The 23238-nt window shown below is 40.1% G+C and overlaps 2 protein-coding genes across 2 annotated transcripts in view; both read left to right on the top strand.

Annotated features, from left to right (window-relative positions):
* acsl3a (acyl-CoA synthetase long chain family member 3a) overlaps positions 1-17336 on the top strand; it is a 41517-nt gene extending 24181 nt beyond the window's left edge. The window contains exons 6-15 of the mRNA XM_085479208.1: positions 292-442; positions 1708-1831; positions 3432-3503; positions 8669-8808; positions 8915-9087; positions 11172-11246; positions 11693-11884; positions 12332-12446; positions 14553-14710; positions 14802-17336. Of these exons, the coding sequence (XP_085335334.1) occupies positions 292-442; positions 1708-1831; positions 3432-3503; positions 8669-8808; positions 8915-9087; positions 11172-11246; positions 11693-11884; positions 12332-12446; positions 14553-14710; positions 14802-14959 (1358 nt within the window). The 3' untranslated portion in view covers positions 14960-17336. The remainder of the gene's footprint in view (positions 1-291; positions 443-1707; positions 1832-3431; positions 3504-8668; positions 8809-8914; positions 9088-11171; positions 11247-11692; positions 11885-12331; positions 12447-14552; positions 14711-14801) is intronic.
* Positions 17337-20229: 2893 nt separating this feature from the next.
* kcne4 (potassium voltage-gated channel, Isk-related family, member 4) lies at positions 20230-22313 on the top strand. Its single transcript, XM_085478779.1, has 2 exons — positions 20230-20289; positions 20851-22313. Exons 1-2 carry the CDS (start codon positions 20267-20269, stop codon positions 21413-21415), a joined length of 588 nt encoding a protein of 195 aa, XP_085334905.1. The 5' UTR covers positions 20230-20266; the 3' UTR covers positions 21416-22313.
* Positions 22314-23238: the final 925 nt, after the last annotated feature.

The raw sequence follows: 23238 nt of genomic DNA, 5'->3' as shown, positions 1-23238 counted from the left end.
GTGCAAATGGTGTTTTTGGCGAACGCACTTATTTAAACTCTGCATTGTGCCAGATGTGTTACCTGATTAGTTGAAATTAGGTTATTTAATTTCTGAGATAACCATTTAACATTTCTGTGTGTTTGACCCTTAAGTCATGGGGTTTTTCCTACATACAAAAAGACTTTTTTTTAGCCAGCACACACACAACAAATGAACCGTGTTTCTGGGGATTGTTTAAAAATTGGTTCATTTTTGTGCTATAAACCATTAATCCAGTTCTGCCACCACCTTTCTCTGTTGACATTCCAGCAACACGTGAGCGCAAGACCCCGCTGCCCTCGGACATTGCAGTCATCATGTACACCAGCGGATCCACAGGCATTCCAAAGGGCGTTATGATCTCCCACAGCAACATCATCGCTGGGATTACAGGAATGGCCGAGAGGATTCCCAACCTGTGGTAAAGACCTCAAACGTGCTTATTATACCACACCCCGGGATATGGTCTAATAGTTTTGGGTTTTAAATGTAATGATTTTTGACTCATCTGTTTGTAAAATATGGAGGCAGTTTTGCAGGGAAATTCACTTTCCAAAGCAGCTTATCTCCTCTGCTACACGTCCAAGCAGAATCACCAGCCAGCAAACATACAGATTAGAACATGCCATTTAGGTTTGTTCATTAACAGAAGAGTGTGATGCACTGGATTACTGGAAGCAGAAGAAATATAATCAAAACTGTAATCAAAACACTGTAATCAAAACTAAGCTGAGGTCAATGTTCAAATTTCTCTCTTCTGCATGTTTCAAAGGAATATTTTAACTAACATTATGGGAAATATGCTTGTTCAGCTGGTATCATCATGCAGCTCAATTGCTTATATTAAAAGAGAAACTGACCCGTCTCCGGGGATTAAGATGGGAGTGAGAGGAAACAGAAAAGGGAGGGAGTTTAGTATGAGTAGAGGAACAATGTGGGAGAAAAGGAGTCAGGGTGAGATGGATGGAGGTTAAAGGGGTTTAGTTGTGACAGTCTCAGTCGATCTTATGAAAATGTTGGCTTTCCTTTGTGGATTAAGTAACACGGCTATGTAAATCTCCCCCTCATTCATGGCTTGAATGTACAACATGTCCACTAAAATGGAAATTTCCCCAAAATTTGGTTGTTACTTGAGTTGAGATGAATATGTTTTCAGTAGGTGAACTCAAAGGAAATGTAGCTCATAAACAGTATATATCTTGAAAATATGACTAATGTATAACTTGCAATAGTTTGTCTTAGTACTGATTCAGCTTGATGAAATAAACGACTGATTAATTTCACTAAAGGGTCATTCTGTCTCAAATCAACCAACCAAATTCGAATTGAATATACAGACTGTAATGATTGCTGTTAATTTCAGTTTTTTTTAGCAAATACCTTTTCAAATAATTATTTTTTCCAAACACCATTGACCCACTTTCATGCAGTTTGCCTTGCACATTGAAATCTGTGGCAATGTTTGAACAATACAAAAAATAAAAAATATATGCATATATATCTTAAAAAGTGTTTTATATATAAAGGTAAAGTTTTTACGCAAATTGGGAAAGGTGAAGCAGGAAGCCTTCTAGAAATTGTCTGACTGGAGATGGGATGACCCTAAGACCTTCATGTCCGCGGTAGTCTCAAACATTTAATAGCCCACATCAAATCGGGGGTTTTGAAGTCTGCGTGTGTTTTTAGTGAAGAAGACACCTACATCGGCTACCTGCCTCTTGCCCATGTACTGGAGCTCAGTGCAGAGCTCGTATGTGTGTCTCATGGCTGTAGGATTGGCTATTCATCGCCTCAGACTCTTGCTGACCAGGTAAAACCTCTCATCTGTATCATCTGAAGTGCATTCTGGTTTTAGGGTTGACTTTCATGTATCTTATATTCAATATATTGTGGTGAAAAAAGAAAGTACACCCTTTGTTTGTTCTATGATTTTATATATCAGGACATCTTTACCATGTTCTGAAACTATTTAAACACCACATCAGATGAATAAGAACACACGACATATTACACTGTCTCATTATTCATTCAACAACAAAAACTAAGCCAACATGTAGAAGCATTGTGTGAAAAACTAAGGATACATCATGATTCAGCAGCTTGTAGAACCTCGTTTAGAAACAGTAACATCCTGTATGACTTTATCAGTCTCTCACATCATTGTGGAGGAATTTCGGCCCACTCTTCTTTACAGTCGTGCTTCAGTTCATTGAGGTTTGTGATACCTTTATGCGCCGGTCTCTTAGCCATAGCATTTCAGTCAGGCTGAGGTCTGGACTTTGACTGGACCAATGCAGCACCTTGATTTCTTTCTCTTTTCAGCCATTTTTTGTAGATTTGCTGCTGAAATTAGGATCATTATCCTTTTGCATGATCCAATTTCAGCCACGCTTTAATTGTAGAACAGATGGCCTCACACAGGGCTGTAGAATACTTTGGTATCCAAGGAGTGCCCAGGTCATGTGGCTTAAAAACAAGCCCAAATCATGAAGCCTTATACAGTTGGTATAAAGTTAATATAAGGTGATTGTGCTGTGTATGGCCAGACATCTCCACTTTGGTCTCATCTGTCCAAAGGACATTGTTGCGGAAGTTTAGTTGCGAGGCTTTCTCCTGACAACCCTTCCAAATAAAAAATACTTCTCTTTCTAATTATACTGACCTGAAGTTTAAGGGTTAAAGGCCTGTAGAGTCTGAGATTTAGCTCTTGGGTTTTTTGCAGTTTCTCTGAGGATTGCTCTGTCTGACCTTGGGGTGAATTTGCTGGGACGTCCACTCCTGGGAAGATGGACAGCTGTCTTGAATGTTTTCCACTTGTGAATAATCTTTCTCGCTGCAGAATGATGGACTTCAAATAGTTTGGAGATGACCTGATAACCCTTCTCAGACTGATGAGCACCAACAATTACTCTTCTAAGATCATTTCTGATGTCTTTCCTCCACTGCATCTGTCAACACTCATGTGGATACTCGAGACCAGCAAACTACCAAAACTTCTGGTTTTATAGAGGTGCTCACACTTGCAGATGATCAGTTCTAAGCATGTGTTTGATTTGCAGGACATGCTTGCTATTTACCCTCTGAATTCCTGTGGAAACAGCAGGGGCATACTTTTTGTTAAATAAATAATGAACCAATATAACATATTCATCTGAGGTTGTATTTAAATAATTTTAGATCCCGCTAAGCATCAGATTATTTTTCTGTTATGTACTGATACAAAAACAACCTTAAAGTGGACAGAGGGGATACTTTTACTTTTTCATGACAGTATATAGCTGGATCTAGTAGATTTTTAGACATCATTTCAGTCCGAATATGTGCAAAACAAACCCCAAAAATGAGGTAACAGCTAATTACAAATGTAATAATTTAAATTATCAATTGATGTTTCTTTCTCCCACCCTAAGTCAACAAAGATCAAGAAAGGAAGCAAAGGAGACACCAGTATGCTCCAGCCCACTCTGATGGCAGCGGTCCCGGTATGGCTTAATGCACTGTCCAGCATAGTGTTAGAGAACCATTACCATTAACAATAACAGTATCACTCACTGACTCACTCGACTTGAGTCTGTATGTCAAACAATGCTGCTGGCTTGCGTTTGAGGCCTGTGCACAAGGTTTACTCATGGAATAGCAGTGATAGAGTCCAGCAGTCTTGGATCTGCTGGATCTTGGTCTGACGTAAATACATCCTACCAATGGTCAATGCTGCATTTAATCACCAGACAATGTTTGATTCCCAGGGGTCTAAGTTGAATATTTGTGGTTACCTAGTGCAGCTTGTCTTTGAAGTAAATTTTACTAATTAATCCATTTCAGCAGTAAGGACTCCGAGATGGGCTTTGCTTAAATTTTTTTTACAGTTTGTTTATTAAAGAACACCCCAAGGTAGTCAGAATATGTCAGAATTTAAGCTGCTCTAATCACGTGGACATTTTTAACATTTTACACAGTTAATGCAAAAAACTTTAATGTGAAATTAGGTCATTTGTAGCTACAAGTTGTTTGTTTCAGTCTTTTCACTTTCCTTTTACAACATTCAACTTTTGGTTTGGTAGAAATGCTGCAGATGGCTGTTTTAAGTGAAAGAGTCCAAAAACCTACCCCCCACCCCCATTTGCTCTAAACCAAAAACCACATTTAGTAGCTACTTGGTAGATGTATGATGTGTATGAAGTGATTATTATTAAAAGGGGGAAAAAATGATGGTATATGATGGACTAAAATTCAGACTGTGGCCTGAAACATGACTTCAAACGAATCCAAGTGTTCACGCTTTTGAAGGTTCTTCTGGTTGTAGTTTTATTGTGCTTTGCTGCAGAGAGATATTCATACAAATACTCAACAAAATTTAGCACTCTGTTCAGTCGTGTTGGAGAAACAGGGTGTCTACAGGTCCAAAAGAAGTCTTAATTATATTATATTTTACTGTTAAAGTGTCTTTTAGTTTGCATTTTCCAGCTTGCAGTATCTTAATTTTCCCCCATTCTACAACCACGTCCTTATTCACAAGTTGTCACAGCGGGTAGCGCCACATGCTTGATTTGGAAGAGTTTTATGCTTGATGCTCATCCTGACACAACTCCAAAAGGATACGTGTCTCTTCCCGGGACATTCTACAAAATTCATATACTGAAATTGTGTTTTGGAGGCTGTAGTATTTTTGGAATACTTTAAAGTCCAATCCATGCTTCAATTCAGAAAGCTATAACAGCTATATCTACAGCCATAGTATGATAAATGTTATTTCTTCAAGTAGTCAATAGAAGTGGACACATACAGTTGTGGTCAGAGGTTTACATCCACTCAACATGGGCATAAAGGTCGTGGTAATTTGGGGGCTTTTAATTATTTCTTCATTGCTCTTTTTCTAGGATGGAAACTTGTACAACATGTTGCCAAATGTCTTCACTCACACATCCAAATCATTGAATTCAGATATTCTAGTCACAGGTAAATAAAATCAAGCACTTCTACATGCAGACTGCTTCTACAAACATTTGTGAAAGAACAGCTCGCTCTCAGGAGCTCAGTCAAGTCCAGCGTGGTACAGTGATAGGATACCACCTGTGTAACAAGTCCAGTTGTGACATTTTCTTGCTACTAAATGTTCGACAGTCAGCTGTAGGTGTTCCCGCTAAACACTGATTGGTGGATGTGTGATCATGTCTATATTGGGTCTGTCGGTCCCAATATAGATAGTATTTTAGTTAATCAACTCATTTGTTTGTAACCAGGTTAAAACTGTCATTTATTGAAATGTGTTGAAATATTAAATATGTTGAAATCTATGTAAAATAGTAATGGTTAGAGTATTTAGAAAATGTTTAAATTCCTTTTGCTCTTAAACTTATGAAACAGTGTGTTTTATAAGTTTAAAAGAGCATTTGCATTAAGTATCAAGTATCCTGTTTCATTGTGAATGCCTGGTGTTACAAAACAGCCCCTTCAGTGGGCCAAAATTGGAGGTCCAAAAATGACTTATAAAAGATGTCACTCCAACATCACTTTGTGCAGTGGGTTAATAACAAAGTGGAAGCAACTGGTATCAAGAATCACTCAGCCATGAAGTGGTAGGCCAAGTAAAATCACAGAGCGATGTTAGCAACAAACCTTCAAACTTCATGTGGTTTCCTAATTACCTCAAGAACGGCGTGTAGAGAGCTTCATGGAATGGGTTTTAATGTCTGAGCTGCTGCCTGCAAGTCTTATATCACCAATTACAATGCAAAGCGTTGGATGCAGTGGTGTAAAGCACGCCACCACTGTTGTCTGGAGTGATGAATTACGCCTCTCGGTCTCTCAATCCAATGAACGAGTCTGGTTTTGGTGGTTGCCAGGAGAACGGTAAAGTGTACAAGTTTGGTGGAAGGGCGATTATGGTGTGGGGTTGTTTTTCAGAAGTTGAGCTTCTCACTGAAAACCCTTTACCCCTCCACATATCTCTTATCATTGTGGCCACATAGCCAAGTCTTTATCTTGTCTCACCATAAAACATCTCTCCAGAAGGCATCTAATCAGAATCAGAACTTTATTAATCCCAGACGGAAATGCGTGAGTGAAAGAGTGTTGTGAAATAAATTAATTTTATGCTGGCAAAGAGAAACTGCCTGTTACAATCATACATGGACAGCAATCTATGCAATCTTTTGATTCCGTGTAGAGAATTTGAGAAAAACCAAGAGAAATTCAAACTTATGCAGCCAATTCCTTTTTTCTTTTCTTTGCCTCATTAAAGATGTCTGGAAAAAGAACAGAAAAAAAAGAAAGCATTAAAAGCTCCAAATTAATATGACATTCCATAATGAGCAAATCTGTGTACATTGTGGCCTCAAAGTTCTTATCCTTTTTTTAAAAACTTTACCAGTTTGATGCCCAAGTTCACATTGTATTTACATGTAAATTGTTTTAACTGTATTATTAGGATGAAAAGTTACATTTGCTAACCTACCTGTTGTTCAAAAGTCAACAGACTGCAGACACATTGATAAAGTGATAGTCTCGGTACTTTTCCTCCATTCAGGATTTTGTTTTCCCATATCTTGTTGTTTGACTGTGACCATTGCCAATACTGAAGACGCCTGAAAATGAATGTCATCTAACAAGCTAGTTGTATTCAATACAGGATGCACTCTTCTCTCCCTCTCACTCACATGGAGACACCCCCCCCCCCCCTCCCAATCTCCCAGTGGTCGTAGTGTAAAGGCCAGAGGGCCCCAGTTTCTGGAACCATTCACAGCTGTAAACAGAACGTGAGAAAGCCCCATGTGGTTATCCCCACGACACGCACACACATACAAATTGTTTGCTGTGATATGACAGCAGGCGGCTGCATGGATCCTGTGTCGACTTCCTCTCTCACTGCTTCATGCACACACGTACACACACATGCACAAACCCAACAGGACCAGCTGGTTTTTATTGTTTTTTTGGTGGGAGGGGGGTTTGTTTGTGCCCTTTCCCCATTTCACCATGTCCAGCCTTTTGTCGACACTGATGTACATGATGAAGTGCTCTTGATCTGTGGGTTTCTGTTCTCTGCACCACAGTCCCTTTGGTAATACAAATTGATACCACTTCCCATGATTGACATTGCTCTTCCTTGTACCGTCATGTTCCTAGTACCACTTCAGCCCATTTTTAGCAAAGAAGATATTTGTTGTGAATGTTGGGCTAAGGCATTTTGGGCATTGGAAAGAAGATAGTTTGAGCTGATATGACTGACAGTGGCTTAGTTACCCAGTATTAACAGAGAAACATGTGCATTCACTAGGACCTCCAAGTTTCTGGCCACCAGGCAGATTGAAATGTGATACTTCCTTTTTTTTAGTCTGTTCTTGGACTCCTGTGGAAAAATATCTGCATCCTCTGCTGCTTAATGTTCACCAGCTCATTTCTAAGTCTGTCTGTTGTTTGGTGCTCAGAAAGTACTTCAGCTGAAACTTAGTGTTAATCAGAATAGAGATGAATACAGATGCTCATTCTGGTGATTATTCTCCTGTAATGTATCAGTGAAAGCTGTTCCAAGGAAGTCCTAAATGTTTTGCTTTGTCGCTTATCTGGCATATTGTTATACTTTAAACAAAGGAGCTCAGAAGGAGCTGCTTTAGCTCACCTGGTTGAGCTGCTGCCACTGCAGGGGCCTGGGTTTGAGTCTGCTCCAATCTTGTGTGTTGTCCCCCTACCTTCCTATCCAACAAAGGCTAAATGTCAAAAAATAAATATAAAAAAAACAATCTAATGTTTAGGGCCACAGTTAGTAGTGGGTTTACCACATGGTTTTGTTTATTCCAAAGAGAGATTCCTTCTTCTGGTTTGCTTTTGTTTTGTTTGTTTTTTTAGTTTTGTAGGTCACATAGAAATTAGAAACACATTAGATATCCATTGGGGAGCCTTATAGTTATGAAACCAGAATTGAAGAGCACACGTGCATGTGTGCTTGTGTTGATCTTTTCTTTTGTTTTATAAAGTTTCTTAAATATGAGATTTGGGGGTTTTGAACACATTAGTGTTTAGTCTTTTTTAAAAACCTCCAAAGCAGGGACCATATGTCTAAGCCCACCCAACATGAAGGTTAACTCCTATTGTCGTCCTGTGACAGGGATATTGCTATCAGTGTATATGTTGGTTTAGATGTCAAACATTTCTGCACATTGATGCTGAAAAAACATGCTTAGGGTAACATTAGAACCGGTGTCATCGCATAGTCTGTCCAGCAGAGTGTGCTCCAACTTACAATGGCTGGATTCTTTTCCGTGCTTTCAAAAAAACTTTAATAAACTCTCATTGATTTATTTACCAAATGTTTCTAAGAAAAAAAAATATTGGCTTAGATATTTATATTGCGATCTTTTTGCACCATATAAACTTGCACTGGTCTCTAAAATCCAGCATTGCTCAAGTTCTGCTTCGTGCCAGAGTTCAGATACATACTACTCTTCATTGCTCTGACTCCAGTATAATCACCTTTAATAATCACCACAGCTGTAAGTTCACTTATAGATTAACTATAAAAATTACATTTCTTAACCATCATTTTAGTCTTTTCTCTGTATCTGTATCAGTCTTAACTGTTGCTCTTATTGTTACCTTTTACATAATAATGCTCTTTTTCTTTTCACCCTGTCCCGCCTCCTGACTTCAGGAGATCATGGACCGTATCTATAAGAACGTGATGACAAAGGTCGAGGAGATGAACTGTGTTCAGCGAACACTCTTCATTCTGGCATACAACTACAAACTGGAGCAGCTCGCCAAAGGATACAGCACACCACTGTGTGACAGGTATGGAGACTTATATCACCAATTACTGTTGCATTTGCAGCTTGGACTCTCAAGGAATATTTAAAAGTCATAATTTCTTCATGTATTTCCTCCTTTGTTCATCCAGACTGGTGTTCAGGAAAGTCCGCTCTCTGCTAGGAGGACGGACACGGGTGTTGCTTTCAGGTGGAGCGCCACTCTCAGCAGCCACGCAGCGTTTCATGAATGTGTGTTTCTGCTGCCCAGTGGGTCAAGGATACGGCCTGACGGAGACCTGTGGAGCTGGAACCATTAGCGAGTGTGAGCATGAATGGAAATCTTACAGTAGGCATGCCTACTGTAAGATTTGTAATGTGTGAAATTATTTTAGTTTGAAATGTGTAAAATTTCAAACCACTCACAAATTAGAAAAACGAAAACATTTTATGTCATTAATTTTTACCCCTCAGCCCTAAAAGGCTGATGATGTATTGTCATCACCCCACCTAGTGAGCGGATGGGATGGACACCCAAGTTGATGAATATGAAAATTGATCAATCGAGAGTGAGCGGATGTAATTTTTCTAGCTTATACCAAAGGCGCATCTGTTAAAAATCTCAGATGAGTTCAAATCTCTGTGACCTCAACCCATGTCAAGGTCAGAGGTCAAGTTTTCTGAAAATAACCAAGGACTTTAATATTCATACCACAGGTGTAGCTACTCAGAGTCTGAGTGTTAGCACTGCCGGTCATCAGTATTTTTAATGTGAGCTGAACACATTCAGTGTAAAATTCCTGTATCCTATTTGGCAACAATCAGTCAGATCACAGTTCCCATCTGTCTTGTGCAAATGAAAAAAATACACTCACTTGTGAGTTTATTAGCTTCAACCAGTTTAACTAATTCAGTCCAGTACAGTCCTGTTTTTTTTAACTGTTTTACACATGCTTTGATTCAGCTGTATGATCACCAAGTGTATTGGTATCATTGTGACACACTCACAGTTGTGCCTATTATTCTGCTGACCCTATTTTTATAAACGAGGCTAGACTAAACAAGGGAAATGCCTCACTACAATGGTAGTAGACTGTAGTAGCTACTGCTAGGTGTACCTAAAAATCTCAGCAAAGCTAAAGCTACAGACCTCCTTTAGTGAACATAGAGGGAGAAATAATTTTAAGGTCACATTTTACTATTGTGCTTTATGGATACCGAAATGGGCAGCGCTACTGCAGGTTACCCTGTAAATCTGCAGGGCATTTAATAAAGTCACAGACAGGACCCCCGCTTCATAAACAGCTGGAAGCGACACTCCAAACCACTGTTACGTTATGCTTAGTCTGTGTGCAGTGGAAGACAGACAAACAGAGGGACAGACACTGTTTATGTACAGTATTACACTTTATTGCTGATTTTATCATGATATGTAAGAATAAAAATGGGATATTGCCAATATTTTAGGCATCCTTAGAATTTCACAAATCACATTTTTTCAGGCAAAATTGCTAGCTTGTTGTGTTTATTTGTTTATTTAACAGGGACATTCCATATTACTGGATATCAATGTGAATATATAAGATGTAAACATGCTGGGCTTTAGTAAAGCTGCTAATTTACATCTATAGAGCCCAGGCACGTAACATAAAAATATACTTACTACCAGTTTTTTCTCAATTTTCCCATATTTTTCCAATCAAATCCTGGCACCCTCCTATTTTGTGGTTTTTCCCCATGAAATTCCCGTCAACTTCAACAGCCTGAAAGCAGAGATAAAAACAGGGGGAGAACACAAAGAGGGACAGAGGCCTTATAGCCAGGATGGGAAAATGGATAAGAGGAAAATAATTAGTAGATATACAGTGCGTGGGTTGCAGTAAACAAAAAAAGGGAGTATATTATCTGTTTTCAGCAGAGTGGTGTGGAAAAATCAACATTAGCAATAAGTCACGCTACACTGAGACCCTATCAAGTTTTTTAAAAAAAAAGGAAAGAGAAAAAGAAATGAATATGAAATTTTATGAGTTTTGTAAAAGAAAACAGAAGAAAGAATGATAGTCTCCATTCCCTCATAAACATGAAGACCAAGAATGTTTCACATAACTACGGTGCCAATGTCTGTCCCAATAATCAGATATGAATTAATCTATCTGTTCCACTGCCAAAGCATTTGCGAAATGTAAGAAACCCTATCAGCCTTTCCCAGGCAGACCAGACCAACAGACCCATCAAATCCACTGTGGTCATCTGAGTCAGGAAAACACTGAGTTGCGAACACTCCTTAGGGATGGGGTTTCCATGGCGAGGGAGCAAGTCAGGTCGTGTTGCTATGGCAATAAATGTTGTGCCTTGATGCTAGTGTGCTCCCTGATATGTGCGTGTGTCTATGTGTGTTGTCTGTTCTAGTGTGGGATTACAGCACTGGGAGAGTGGGAGGACCACTGGTGTGCTGTGAGATCAAGCTTAAAGACTGGGTGGAGGGTGAGTGAGACTGGGAGAGGCACTACGCACATATACACACACATTTTATGATGGTATAAACACAGTCATTTGCATTCATATTCAAAAAAACATCAGTCTGCATGTTTTGTTTCTTTATGGGTCATCTTTTACACACATACGCACTTGATCCAACACTTTCTTTCACATTTCCCTGCCTGGTGGGACTTTGAGCATTGCTCTGTAACCTTGTAAGGACAGCACTGGTCTCTCCACTTTTTACGTAAGGAATCATAACTCACTTTCATTGCACTCTGTTGAAGTTTTGATACTTATCGAGTTGAGTTTATTCCTTGCAGAGTAAAAATAGAATTTTAAGTAAACATACCATCTGATTTTTGGGGGTTTTTTGTTTCTCAGCAGTGTTATGATGTAGCAGATTCAGTCCAATAAATGTTTTTTCATTTCTAATCTGCTGATGCTTTTAGGTGGGTACCGTAGCACTGACAAGCCTTATCCCAGGGGAGAGATTCTCATTGGTGGGCCCAACGTAACGATGGGATACTACAAGAAGGATGCGAAAAACCAAGAGGACTTCTTTGTAGACGAGAACGGCCAGCGTTGGTTCAGTACAGGCGACATTGGAGAGTTTCAGGAAGACGGCTGTCTCAAGATCATTGGTGAGGAGGCATGAGGAGGTGTGTGTGTGGGTGGAGTGTGTAGAACGAGAAGGTCTTATCCTGGTTTTTATCGTCACTAAGTCTGAAGCTCACATTCTCATGCTGTTGCCCATGTTGTGACTCTCATGCTTGGTCTTGTTCCAGACAACCTTTCATCTCCACTTGCCATTTTTTAGTGTGTCAGAAAAGCTTTTAACAAATCACATTTTACTTCGCATCCTAGTATGATTTCACGTTTCTGTTTACTTCAGTGAGCCAGCCCCAGCCCCCTACTTTCCTCTTTTATCAAGATGTTCAGATGCAAGATGTTCATTTTGTTCAGATGCACACAGCTGAGTAGAAAATGCATCCTTCTATCTCACTTCCTCCTTTCTTTTTAAGATATATCCACATATATGCATGGACATACACACTTTTTACAGGCTGCTCCCTTTGCTGTGTTTCCAGATCGTAAGAAAGACTTGGTGAAGCTGCAGGCAGGAGAGTACGTTTCCCTGGGAAAGGTGGAGGCCATGCTGAAGAACTGCCCTCTGATCGATAACATCTGTGCCTATGCCAACAGGTGTGTGAGGAGTGGGGCAGTGAAATATTCATAAGAGTAGTTTACAGATCCACTGAAACCTTTATTATCTCTGTGGATCCTGTTCTTTTAGATCGTCGTATTGGTTTGACTTTTAATTATAAAATAGACCTCTCGCATTAGCTTCTTTCCATAATCTATAATTGTGAACATACCACGGCAGACCTAATGACATTTTCATGCTTTTCAGCATTAACTTTTTATTAACTCGCACGGTTGCTGTTTACACACTGCTTGGCTGAAGCTTTGCAACTCCCAGCTACACACACTAACAACAACAGCATCTTTTCATTAACTCCAGTTGCTGCTATAAACACCCTCAGTCAGCCGCAGCTTTCCAGCTCACAGCCCGACTCACATCATCAAGAACAACCACTCTCAGGACCCTCTGGCACAGATACAGATGAGGACAGAATTATTAGTTCCTCTATGAAAGTTTCTTTTTTTAAAAGAGTATTTCCCAAGTTCCAGTTAGAAGAACAAGGAATTTCTTACGCAGCCTTTCCAAACATCCTGGTTTTATTTTGTGTGCTTACAAGCAAAATTATTTTACAAAAACTACCAAGGTCAAAATTATTGATGCTAATAGTTAATTATGTGTTCTTTATGCTATATAATAGCCTGCAGTCTTTTGTTGTAGTTTTCAGTAAGTCAAACTCGTGTCCTGAACAATCCCAGCCCATTCTTCTTTGGAGAATCTCTCAAGCCCCTCCAGATTCGTACGCCTCTCCCTTCTTTCTCTAAATATAAGCAGCATCTCTGTGGCCAAAGAGCTTTACTTTCACTTCATCTGACCAAAGGACGTGCTTCTAGTATGCAGGTTTCCTTAGCATATTTCAGTCTGTCTTTCTGCAGAAGTTTTTTCTTTTAGCATTAAAAGTTTAAGCACATCATTGCACAGCACTAGTTTGTTCTGTGGTTCAAAAAAGGGTTCAGGGCACTAATAATAATAATAATAACAACTTTATTGATACTAATTTAATAATAATTGGTCATTTTTGTTTTTTCTTAAATGAGTCTGTTATTGTGTGCAAACAGAAATAATTGACATGTTATAAAGAAAACTGGTATGCTAAGAAATGTTACATTAAAAATGTTTTGCTCTGTTTAAAAAACAACAACAACAACACTAAATTCTGACAAAAACTTTAAATTTAATTGGTGGGTAATAATTGTGTCCTCATCTGTATGAATGTTACTTTGACATATCGACCCACCTTAACAAACTGAGGCTGTCAAAGCAAACCCTTCATGCCAAAGGCACTCCCCAATGACAGCAGTCCCACCCAGCAGGATGCAATTTGCTCAGGAATGGCTTGAGGGAACACAAAAAATAGCCAAAGTTGTTACCATGTCTCAGTCTTATTCATTAACAGCAGATGTACCAAAAAAAAAATCCATTCTGCTGAAGCTGCAGTCCACAGGACACCCACAGGCCCACATCTGTGGCCTAAAGGCTCTAAATTGGTTGTAAGGTATAAGGGTGAGCATGAATATCTGTGTTAGCTATGTGATGGACGAATAACTAGCAAATGACAAGCAGAAGAAGATGAATGGACCATTTATTAAAGTTTTGGTTGTCTGGTGATCTGCGGTGCAATATTTTTCTGATTAAGCTCCATGTATCTGCCCTGCACGAGATAACAAACAGGCAGAGTGAATTAAGCTCAGATAACAACAAATCTGTTTTTCATTATTCGGTAGGAATAAAAACCTTCATTTTGTACCCTAAAAGTGGCAGGCCCTCCTGCTCTGTGTGTTTCCACAGATTCACGAAAACATTTTGTTTTTCTGATTCAGAACCTGGATCTGTTTCTGCAGCCTGAAATATTTATTCAGTTCTGGGTCACAGTGCAGCTGTTTGTCAAGCGATTTGAAGCATGCAATCTGTTCACACTCTCTCAAGCATGTAGTTTTTCCATCTCCTTACAAGGCTAAATATGCCACTCACTGACGAAAAGATTGCAAAGATTGCTCACTCTGGTGCTCCATTACCTTATTCGGCCCAGCGTCCACATCCTGAAGACCAGTTTAAGCTAATAATTGTTCTGTTTTTCTTTCTCTTTGACTCGTCTTCCTGCTCTGCAGTGACGAGACGTACGTGATTGGCTTTGTGGTGCCCAATCAGAAGCACCTGTTGGCTCTGGTTGACCAGTACGGTATCCGAGGGTCATGGGAGGAGCTGTGCAACAGCAAAGCCGTGGAGGAGCTCGTCCTCAGGGTCATTACTGAGGCCGCACTGGCAGGTGAGAAAGTCAGAGAAGGGGTTAAGCTTCATCTCAGAGCTGCAGACACAAGCTAGGTTTTACCAAGTTCATGTTTCTTCTTCCTTTGTAGCCCAGCTAGAACGCTTTGAGATCCCCCGCAAGATCCGGCTGAGCCCAGAACCGTGGACACCTGAGACAGGATTAGTGACTGATGCGTTCAAGCTCAAACGCAAGGAGCTGAAAACACATTACCAGGATGACATAGAGAGAATGTACGGTGGAAAATGACAGCCAGGACCAGCACAGACCTGAGACCAGAACAATACTTAACTCTGAAACACTCCCACACCCCCAACTCCCATCCTTTAGTCTGCAGTGAAAGAGCCACAGCAACATAAATCTGTGCTAAATCTTGTGGTTTCAAGGACCTCACAGAAACACAGATAAACCAGTTTTACAGAGGAAGCAGATTTTACTTGAATTTGTTGCAAAAGACGGGCTGAGAAGGTCTTTGTAAGAAAACATCCCTTGTGCCCTTTTTTTCCATCCAGGTGTGTGACCCTATTCCAGAGGACTTTATTGTTCCAGATGTGAGTTATGAAACAGAGCATGCGTAAGCTGGTGTTGTCTGTTGAACTCTTGTCTGAGTTGCCACAGCAGAAGCTCAGGTCGCTTGTAGCCTCGGTGCCTTTTACTCACCTGTCTCGAATTATGTGTCAAAATCAGTTCATTTTGATCTTCTTCTAAAACTTTAACTTCAAATTTCTAATTTCCTGCAGGTCAGGAGATGGTTAATTTTCTTTTCTTGTCTTTAACTTGTTTAGTGTTCTGTCAGTGGTTTATTTTGCCTCCCTCCCACAGTCAGACTGTGACTCCCACGCTCGTGGGGCGTCTCTCCCATCAGCACACTATGAAACTAAAAGCACAAAGTCATTTGAGTGCAATGAAACAGGTTGGTAATCAAAGATAAATCCTGTTATGTGATCTGATGATTTTTATGTTTCGACAATGATTCTAGTTTCAGAAAATTACCAAATTGTGACTAATAGGTCTTTTAAAACACTGAAGAAAAAGAAACAAAAGTGCATGTTTAGACATTCACTACAGTGATACAGTACACTTTTCAGTGGGTACTCCTTGTATTACAGATGAAATGACTGTGTAATCATTGTAGTATTGATAAATCATAATGCAATATGAAAATAGATTGCATCTGCTCCAGTAAGGCAGTTGATTACAGAGAGGATCTAAATAAAACTTTATCAGTGTGTGTGTGTGTGTGTGTGTGGGCTGGAGAACAAGCACATTTATGGAAGTCTGACTTTGTCTACCTTGCAGTCATTCTCTTTAAAGTTGTGTCATACGTGTTGTCTTTTGAATGGCCAAGTGTGTAGCTTCACGTACACAACCCTCACAGCCTTTTGCCTTTTTTGTCAATCTTGGCTGATCGGATGTTCCTCCTTATTCACACATTTCCATCACTGAAGCAAATGTGTCGGCTGTGTTTAAACTGAAGTTATATGATCAAAAACCAGGTTTGTAACTCGCTGCACTCCTTTGCTGCAGTGAGAGCCTGCCTTGGTGAATGACACAACTGGATGAATGCGCCAGATACACGTGAGCTAATCTGATGATGCGATGGCTCTGTCGTGCAAACACAATATTTCCCTTTATGGAAACAGAAGTGATAGTGTAGGGCTGTTTTAGGTTATTTTCTATTCTACTCTTAGAATAGTTGCCTTGTATAATTTTGGGCAACACCTCTACATGTTTTAATTCACATGTTTTCTGTCCCATTGGCACAGTTGGATAAAATCAAGCACCTAGCCACGCAGTCTGCTTTTACAAGCATCTGTGGGAAAATGGGCCATTCTGAAGAGTTCAGCCGAGATATTCCAGAATCAGCTGTAAGTGGTATTACTACAGAGTGGAAGCACTTAGGCAGGACAGGAACCTAAGCCTTCTGTGGCATTAACATCAGAACAAAAACTGTGAGCTTCATGGTGTGTATGTGGTCCTCTACTTTGCCTATATCGTGTACATCATTTGAATATCTTTGTTAAAGTATTCCCTTAGGCTCCTCAGGGCTCCTCTTTCATTCCCTCAGTTTATATTTTACACAAGAACAGTACCAACATTTAGCGAGAGACTTTGGACCCAGCATTCAAAATCTTAAAAGACTGTGCCTACCTTTTCCCTAAAGTGAAGTGTTTGTTTTTGTGTGTATTTTGCAGCTCAGGGCCACTGGACCTTGAGTAGCCTGCCAAATAATCAACCTGTCAGGTGCAATTTAAAGTGTGTGCTAGAACGGGAACTAGTTGAGGCATCATGTGTCTTCCCACCTTTATTCCAAAATCACGTTAGAGAACTAGACCAAACCTTTTATGTAGGGCTTTGTTGTCTGTTGTTGTCTTTCTATACCGAGGTTGCAAGTGTAAGAATATGTCATTTTTATTATTCCTTCTTTTATTATTATATAACAAAGTCTTCCATGATTGCATTTGGTGAAAAGGGCACATGTGCTGTACGCCCACCTACATGAATATTTGTGATTCACTGGCTTGCCTGTTTGAACACTGTAACACATCGCCCAGCCTAGTGATGAAAATTATTTATTCATAATTTGCCTTCTCCAATGAAGTAAATAAAGATTTATTTTGGTCTCCTTGTAAGTGCGTTTTATTTCCGCTATGGTCACCAAGTCTGACTAATTAAATTGAAAGTATTAAGCACTATCATTCTTTTGTAATGAGCACATTAGCCTTACTGGGTGTGGGGGTGATGCCTGTGTCACCAGACAACAGAGAAATGATGACATTTATTTTTGCCTGAACGTCAGCTACAGAGTGAAATCAGCCTCCACTGATTCAATAATGCTAATGATTAATTGGAACTAAATTCAATTCAACCATTAATGCTCAGCAGTCATTGGATTTTTGAGGAGTCACTTTGGAGTGTTTGCAAACTGATCCTTGGCTGTGTCTGGTGAAATCTCCTTTGGATGCCACGTTTTTAAAACAAATGAAGGCGCCCTTGAAATTAAATGACACAAACAGTCAGCAGGTCAGTCACATCACATGGAAGATAAAACTGCAAGGGGACCTTCATGATCTTTAACATCTATGTTAGCTTTGCTTTCTGGAGGGTCAGGCCTTTTATCTGAGCCCTATTTATTTTTGTTACTTTGAACATAGTAATTTTAATAGAATTTTGCAGAAAGGGAGTTAAGCAGAATGAACTCTACTGTGCGAAAGAGTCTCCCTCCATTTCTTCATGTTTTGCCAGATGTGCTTAGAATTTATTAAAAAAAAAAAAAAAAGGTCTTGAGCAAAAGTTCTCCAGCTTTCTGAGGGCCTTTCAACTTTTTTCGTTGGACATTGGCTGCTTTTCAATCATTTTCAGTTCAGTCCTTGTACCTTGCACCAATAAGGTAATTTCCAGAGCTGTTAGCTAAAAAAAAATCTGACACATTGCTACATGGTGTGCAGTGTGTCCTGAAAAAGTTTGAGAAAACCGTTAAAGTGAGGACAAATGAAGTGACAGGTCTAAAAAAAGATGTTAAAAGTATCTGAAAGTTATGTTATCAATAGAAAAAATCCATCAAGTATCTGACAATGGGCCTGAGAGCACCTGCCTCTTTAGTGTGATAAATCTGCGCTGAAATCTTTTTAGAAATGATGTCAGTGGAAGAGTGACTCAGTGACTGGCAACGGCTTCAGCATGGGAATGATCCCAAACTGCCAATGCAATAAAAGCATACCAAAGCCCAGAGTGGAACACTATCAGCCGGTACAGCCCTCCTCAGAGCCCGGACCTCAGCATCACTGAACCAGTGTGGGATCCTCTTGGGATCAAGATGTCTGTCAAGAAGCCTTGACACTATTCCTGCTGATTACTCAAATAAATTACAGAAAGCTGAAGTTAGTTCAGGCTGTGTTGAAGAACTAAGGTGTTTTTCAACTGTACCATTGTTCTGTGTTTTACCAGCAGTTGTTATGAAATGGCTAAAATATCTGTAGAACTCAAAACTAGTCTTTGCTCCATGCCATAATCATGGTTATTTCTCGTATAAAGTTGCCCATTTGAACATCACGTTCTGTGCAGATTAACGTGCTTTTAGAGCTGGCCTCAAGTGGCCACTTGAAAAACTGCAATTTTTGGCATTTTATCAAAACCTTTAATTTTCAACCCCAGCTTTTAAATATCTTGGGAATCTCACATGAATCTGCAGCGCTTCTCTGCCTTATAACAACTCATAATAACCTAATGCTCTTGGCTCTCTTTCATACATGATACATAAAGTAGAGCTATTTCCTTTAAGTGGCTGGTGGAGACCAAAGAAGAGACCAAAGAGCCAGTCAGTATTAGAGTTACACTATCAAAATGATCAGATACAAAACTCCAAACTAACAGTTCTATTGCTGCATACTGCAATAACTGCTGAAGGTGTAAAAATAGTGCTTTGCTAATACACTGATATTTTATACTTATAGTCTTCTTCTGCTACATAAAAACTGTTACTGCACTTGAGTATTAACTTTTTATTTATTTACATATATGTTTAAGGTTACTCCTGGATTTTGAAGAGAACATTTGATATCTAAAACAACAGACAGAAAATGTGTTGGTCTTCTGAAGTGCATTTACATTTCAACCCTCTATCATCGGCTAAAATGGTTTTCCTTCTCAGCCTCTCTGATTATCTCATTTTAAACCAGGTCCAACAGGTGGAAATTATGCTAGAACAACAACAGAAGAACAGAACAAAGTCTGCAGCAGAACTTCCATGAGTTCCATGAGGTGAACCACTAGATTGAAATCAGTTAGTGGCTCCTTTAACAGCTAGGACACTAAAATACTTCTGATTGTAAGACTGTCATGCTAACAGCACTGATACACTTTTATTTGGGATGGATTTTTTGATTATTTTATTGTTACACTGATACTTCTGCTGGAGATTCAAAAGACCACCGTCAGACTAGAGTTCTCAGAATATTTGTCAGCACAGATGTGTTGGAAATGAAGTCCCTACATTATTCAAACACATCTTTAAAATTTTATCCATAGACCTCAGGCTCATTTGCAAGGAAATGGAAAACAGTTTTTGCCTCGGAATGGTCCAGAAGATTGATGGAAAAATAGAGTGGTCCGATAAGATATAGACTCTAATAGACTTTGACAGCAGAGAGTGTGAGCAGTGACTCCAGGATTAATTCACTTTTCATCAGCTGCTTCTAAACAGTTGCAGTCTATAAGTATTTTTCCATTACGCCCTCCCAGGGGCCACTTTCTCCTGGACTCTGGAGATGTGATGTAATTCTTCATAAGATCTAAAGTACTCATGAGCATGTGGTAGTTTCATAAGAATCCTCCAGAGGTGTGAAGAATATTCAGAGATGTACTTTACTTCATTTTTTTTAAACACAAGATTCTCCCTCAAGGGTTCCATATACAGAGGGCTCATCTTACAATCAGTCCCCGTCATGTGACTCACGATGACGCTCCAGGGAAAGGGTATAAATAACTTCTAACTTTTAGTAGTTCTGCCAAACTCCAGAAGAGCTGCAAGAAGACACAAGTGGTAAAAAGGTCCACATGAGACACCGCTCTTCAGTTTGGTGAGTTTACAAATCCTGACACTTTTCTTAATGTTTAGTTTGAGACTAAATCTGTTTTTGACTGCTGGTAACTTTTGCTCAACTTTAGGGAAATGCACAAAAACCTTAATTAAAATATAGTAAATGAGCAAAATGTTGAAAGCAAACAAACAAAAAACCCTTAAAACTATATTTTTAAGCAATCAGTGCATGAATAGAAGAGGGTAGCAATTAGCGTTTTCTAAATCGCCTATAGCTGTGATTGATTATCAGTCTCTCAGTGTTGGCCCCGGTTCAGACTGGCGACCTGTATCGGTACCTCGCCTCTTGCCCCAGGACACTGGAGTTAAAAAAAATAAAAGAGAGAAAAGGATAGAATTTTTTTTAACAGTTACATATGTTAAAGATGGAGATAAACTCGTGAAAGATATTTTAATTGTAAAAGTTTAAAAACTATTTATGGGGGGGGGGGGGGGGGGCACTCTTTAGAAACTTTGTCTTGTGCGTAAAACACGCGCGTATGGCGTGCGTCAAGTGTACAGAAAGTCTTATATTTATGGATGGAAATCTTTTTTTTTTTAGGTCCCCTATACAAAAGTTGCACTTAAAAATGGAGCACTCGGAAAACTCCACAGCTTCACCAAAACGCCTCGTCCTGCACGCGCAGAGCACCGGAGAAGACAAAAGCGACGGGAACGCGTACCTCTACATACTGATAGTCATGTCTTTCTACGGAGTCTTCCTCTGTGCTATAATGCTAGGCTACTTCCGCTCCAAGAGGAGGGAGAAAAGAAGGGTGAACATATTCACGCGCCTGGTGCACGAGGAGGAACAGCGGGAGTGGGGTGCACTGCCAAAGAAGCACAGCCTGAGCTGCCCCGCTGCGGCCTCGGGACTGCGCTCGATGCAGGTGTCCCTGCCTTTCTACAACAACCACGGCGGCCACTTTGGGAATCTTCATTATGAAAGCGCGCTGGCGTGCGTGCTGTGCACGGAGCAGAGCAGCATCAGTTCCCTGTGCTCCTCCGCGGACACGCGCCTCACCATAGAAGAGGAGTCCGACAGCGGCACGGCGGAGGGACCGGCGGAGGGACCGGAGGAGAGCGCGAAGCCAGGAACCGAGAACAGCGGGGATGATTCAGGCTGAACCTCCCCCATTCCAAAAGAGAAGAAACATCACCATGAGAGAAGATCAGGATGTCCTCTGACGTCTTACTATCAGAGGAGCCTTAAACAGCCCAACATCAACTACCCAAGCCACCATTATTCATGATATGAGTAAGGGACTGGGAACTGTCAAAGAAGTCTGAGTGTGAAATGTTTTAGATTTTGCTCTCAGACCACTTAGAGGGTGTCACGGCTATGAGTGAGTGCCCAGCGGCAGCATGAACCCACACACAGACACCACATTAGGCCACATATTTAAATGTATATCTGCTTTTATTTAAAACTACAAGCTGAGATTCAGATGTCATTTTACATGTTATATGTTGGAAGAACTTCCAAGTGGTGAATTCTGTTCATGTCAAACTCAGATATCCTCAATACAAGTAAATCAGAGTATTTGCTCATATATTCTATGATTTTACTGTATATTCATGATTTTTTTTCTTCACTTTGTGGTGACGCCTCCCTGCTGGAGCTCCCCACCCTCTCTTCTGACGCCACACTGAGCTCCACTGCACTGGTTTGGGCTGATGACTCACCCTGCTGCAGGGGGATGAGTGGAAGACAGATGACTTTTCTTGTGGGGAAAATATTTTGTCTGAAACTGAACCTGGCTTCTTTCTGGCCCACCCAACCCTAAGTTTGGGGGGGGGGGGGGGGGGGGGGTGTTTTGTTTTTTAAGTATACCTGGAACCCACTTGAAAAATAGTGAAAGCTCTGATGTAATTGTAGCTTTGTACACAATCTTTGAGTTAGGTTTACTTGATGACACCACTGCACTGTACATATGGTTTGCATTTGTCACACTGTAAGGCTTAATTTAAAATTGAATCTTTGTAGTGGTACAGAAAGAATAAATGCTTTTGAACCCAACACAAGCTTCAGGTCTTTTTTTCTTGCACTGTAATGATTCACCAATGGAGGGCAGTGTTGTAGTTGTTGCTCCTAACAAATAAGGATGATGGAGATGAAATGAGGAGAAATACTCACTATTTTTAGAAAGCCTTGATTAATATTAGAATAATGCAAAATAGGGCTGATAATAAGTGTATTGTTGCCTCTGAAGCTCATCTCCTTTGCACATATCCTTAGTTAAACCTCCACAGTTCTGAAAAAAACACAGCAGGGGTTATCACAGTAAACACAATTCTGCTTCTTAGTTTAAACACAGACCATGCCCAAACCTTTACCATCAGCTAACTAACAAGCCTTAATCCATTTGTTTCCTTATTTATTGTTAATATTTTTTTATTGTTGTGGGGGTTTAAGGTCATAGCAGACCACCTGAGGGATCGCAGACAGCATCTGTAGACCCATCAGCCTCCATTATCGTGTGGTGATTTGACACGGAGCACTAGCAGACAGCAGCAATGATTCACCAAGGTTTTCCTCTGAAGGGGAAAAGATGTCAAGTTTTTAGTTTGCTCTTATGTGAGTGTGTGTGTGTCTTTTTTTCCTCCACCGCATCATCAACCCTGTCCACCAGCATAACACACGCACACAAACATGGGCTATCAGCAGCGCTGCAGGCTCACAGCTGCAATGACAACTCATCACACCAACATTAGCACCAACAAAGGCCACGGGGAATACAAGTAAAGACTTTATGACGTATATGTATTGACACTGTATCAGCCCTGATAGGCCCACAAGGTGTCTGGCAAGGGTCTGGGTTTGTCTTCTTTGTTTATCTGGCATGCTCAATTTAACACCATTGTAAATACATTTCAGTGAACTGAAAGGCAGGAAGTCAGCTACACTAAATATTTGGTTTTATGGATTTATGAGTTTTTATGGTCTTCA

This window comes from Copadichromis virginalis, linkage group LG14 (assembly GCF_057382275.1).
Source record: "Copadichromis virginalis isolate Kocher_CV1m ecotype Utaka linkage group LG14, C_Virginalis_male_GT1.1, whole genome shotgun sequence".
Classification (NCBI taxonomy): Eukaryota; Metazoa; Chordata; class Actinopteri; order Cichliformes; family Cichlidae; genus Copadichromis; species Copadichromis virginalis.
Note: the sequence above shows the minus strand (reverse complement) of the source record. Positions and strands in the feature narration are given on the sequence as shown.

Bases quoted from the DNA above. Each gene is read 5' to 3' on its own strand.
- kcne4 (XM_085478779.1), top strand. From the start codon at position 20,267: ATGAGACACCGCTCTTCAGTTTG. The intron at 20,290-20,850 runs GTGAGTTTACAA...TTTTTTTTTTAG, and splicing joins AGACACCGCTCTTCAGTTTG to GTCCCCTATACAAAAGTTGC.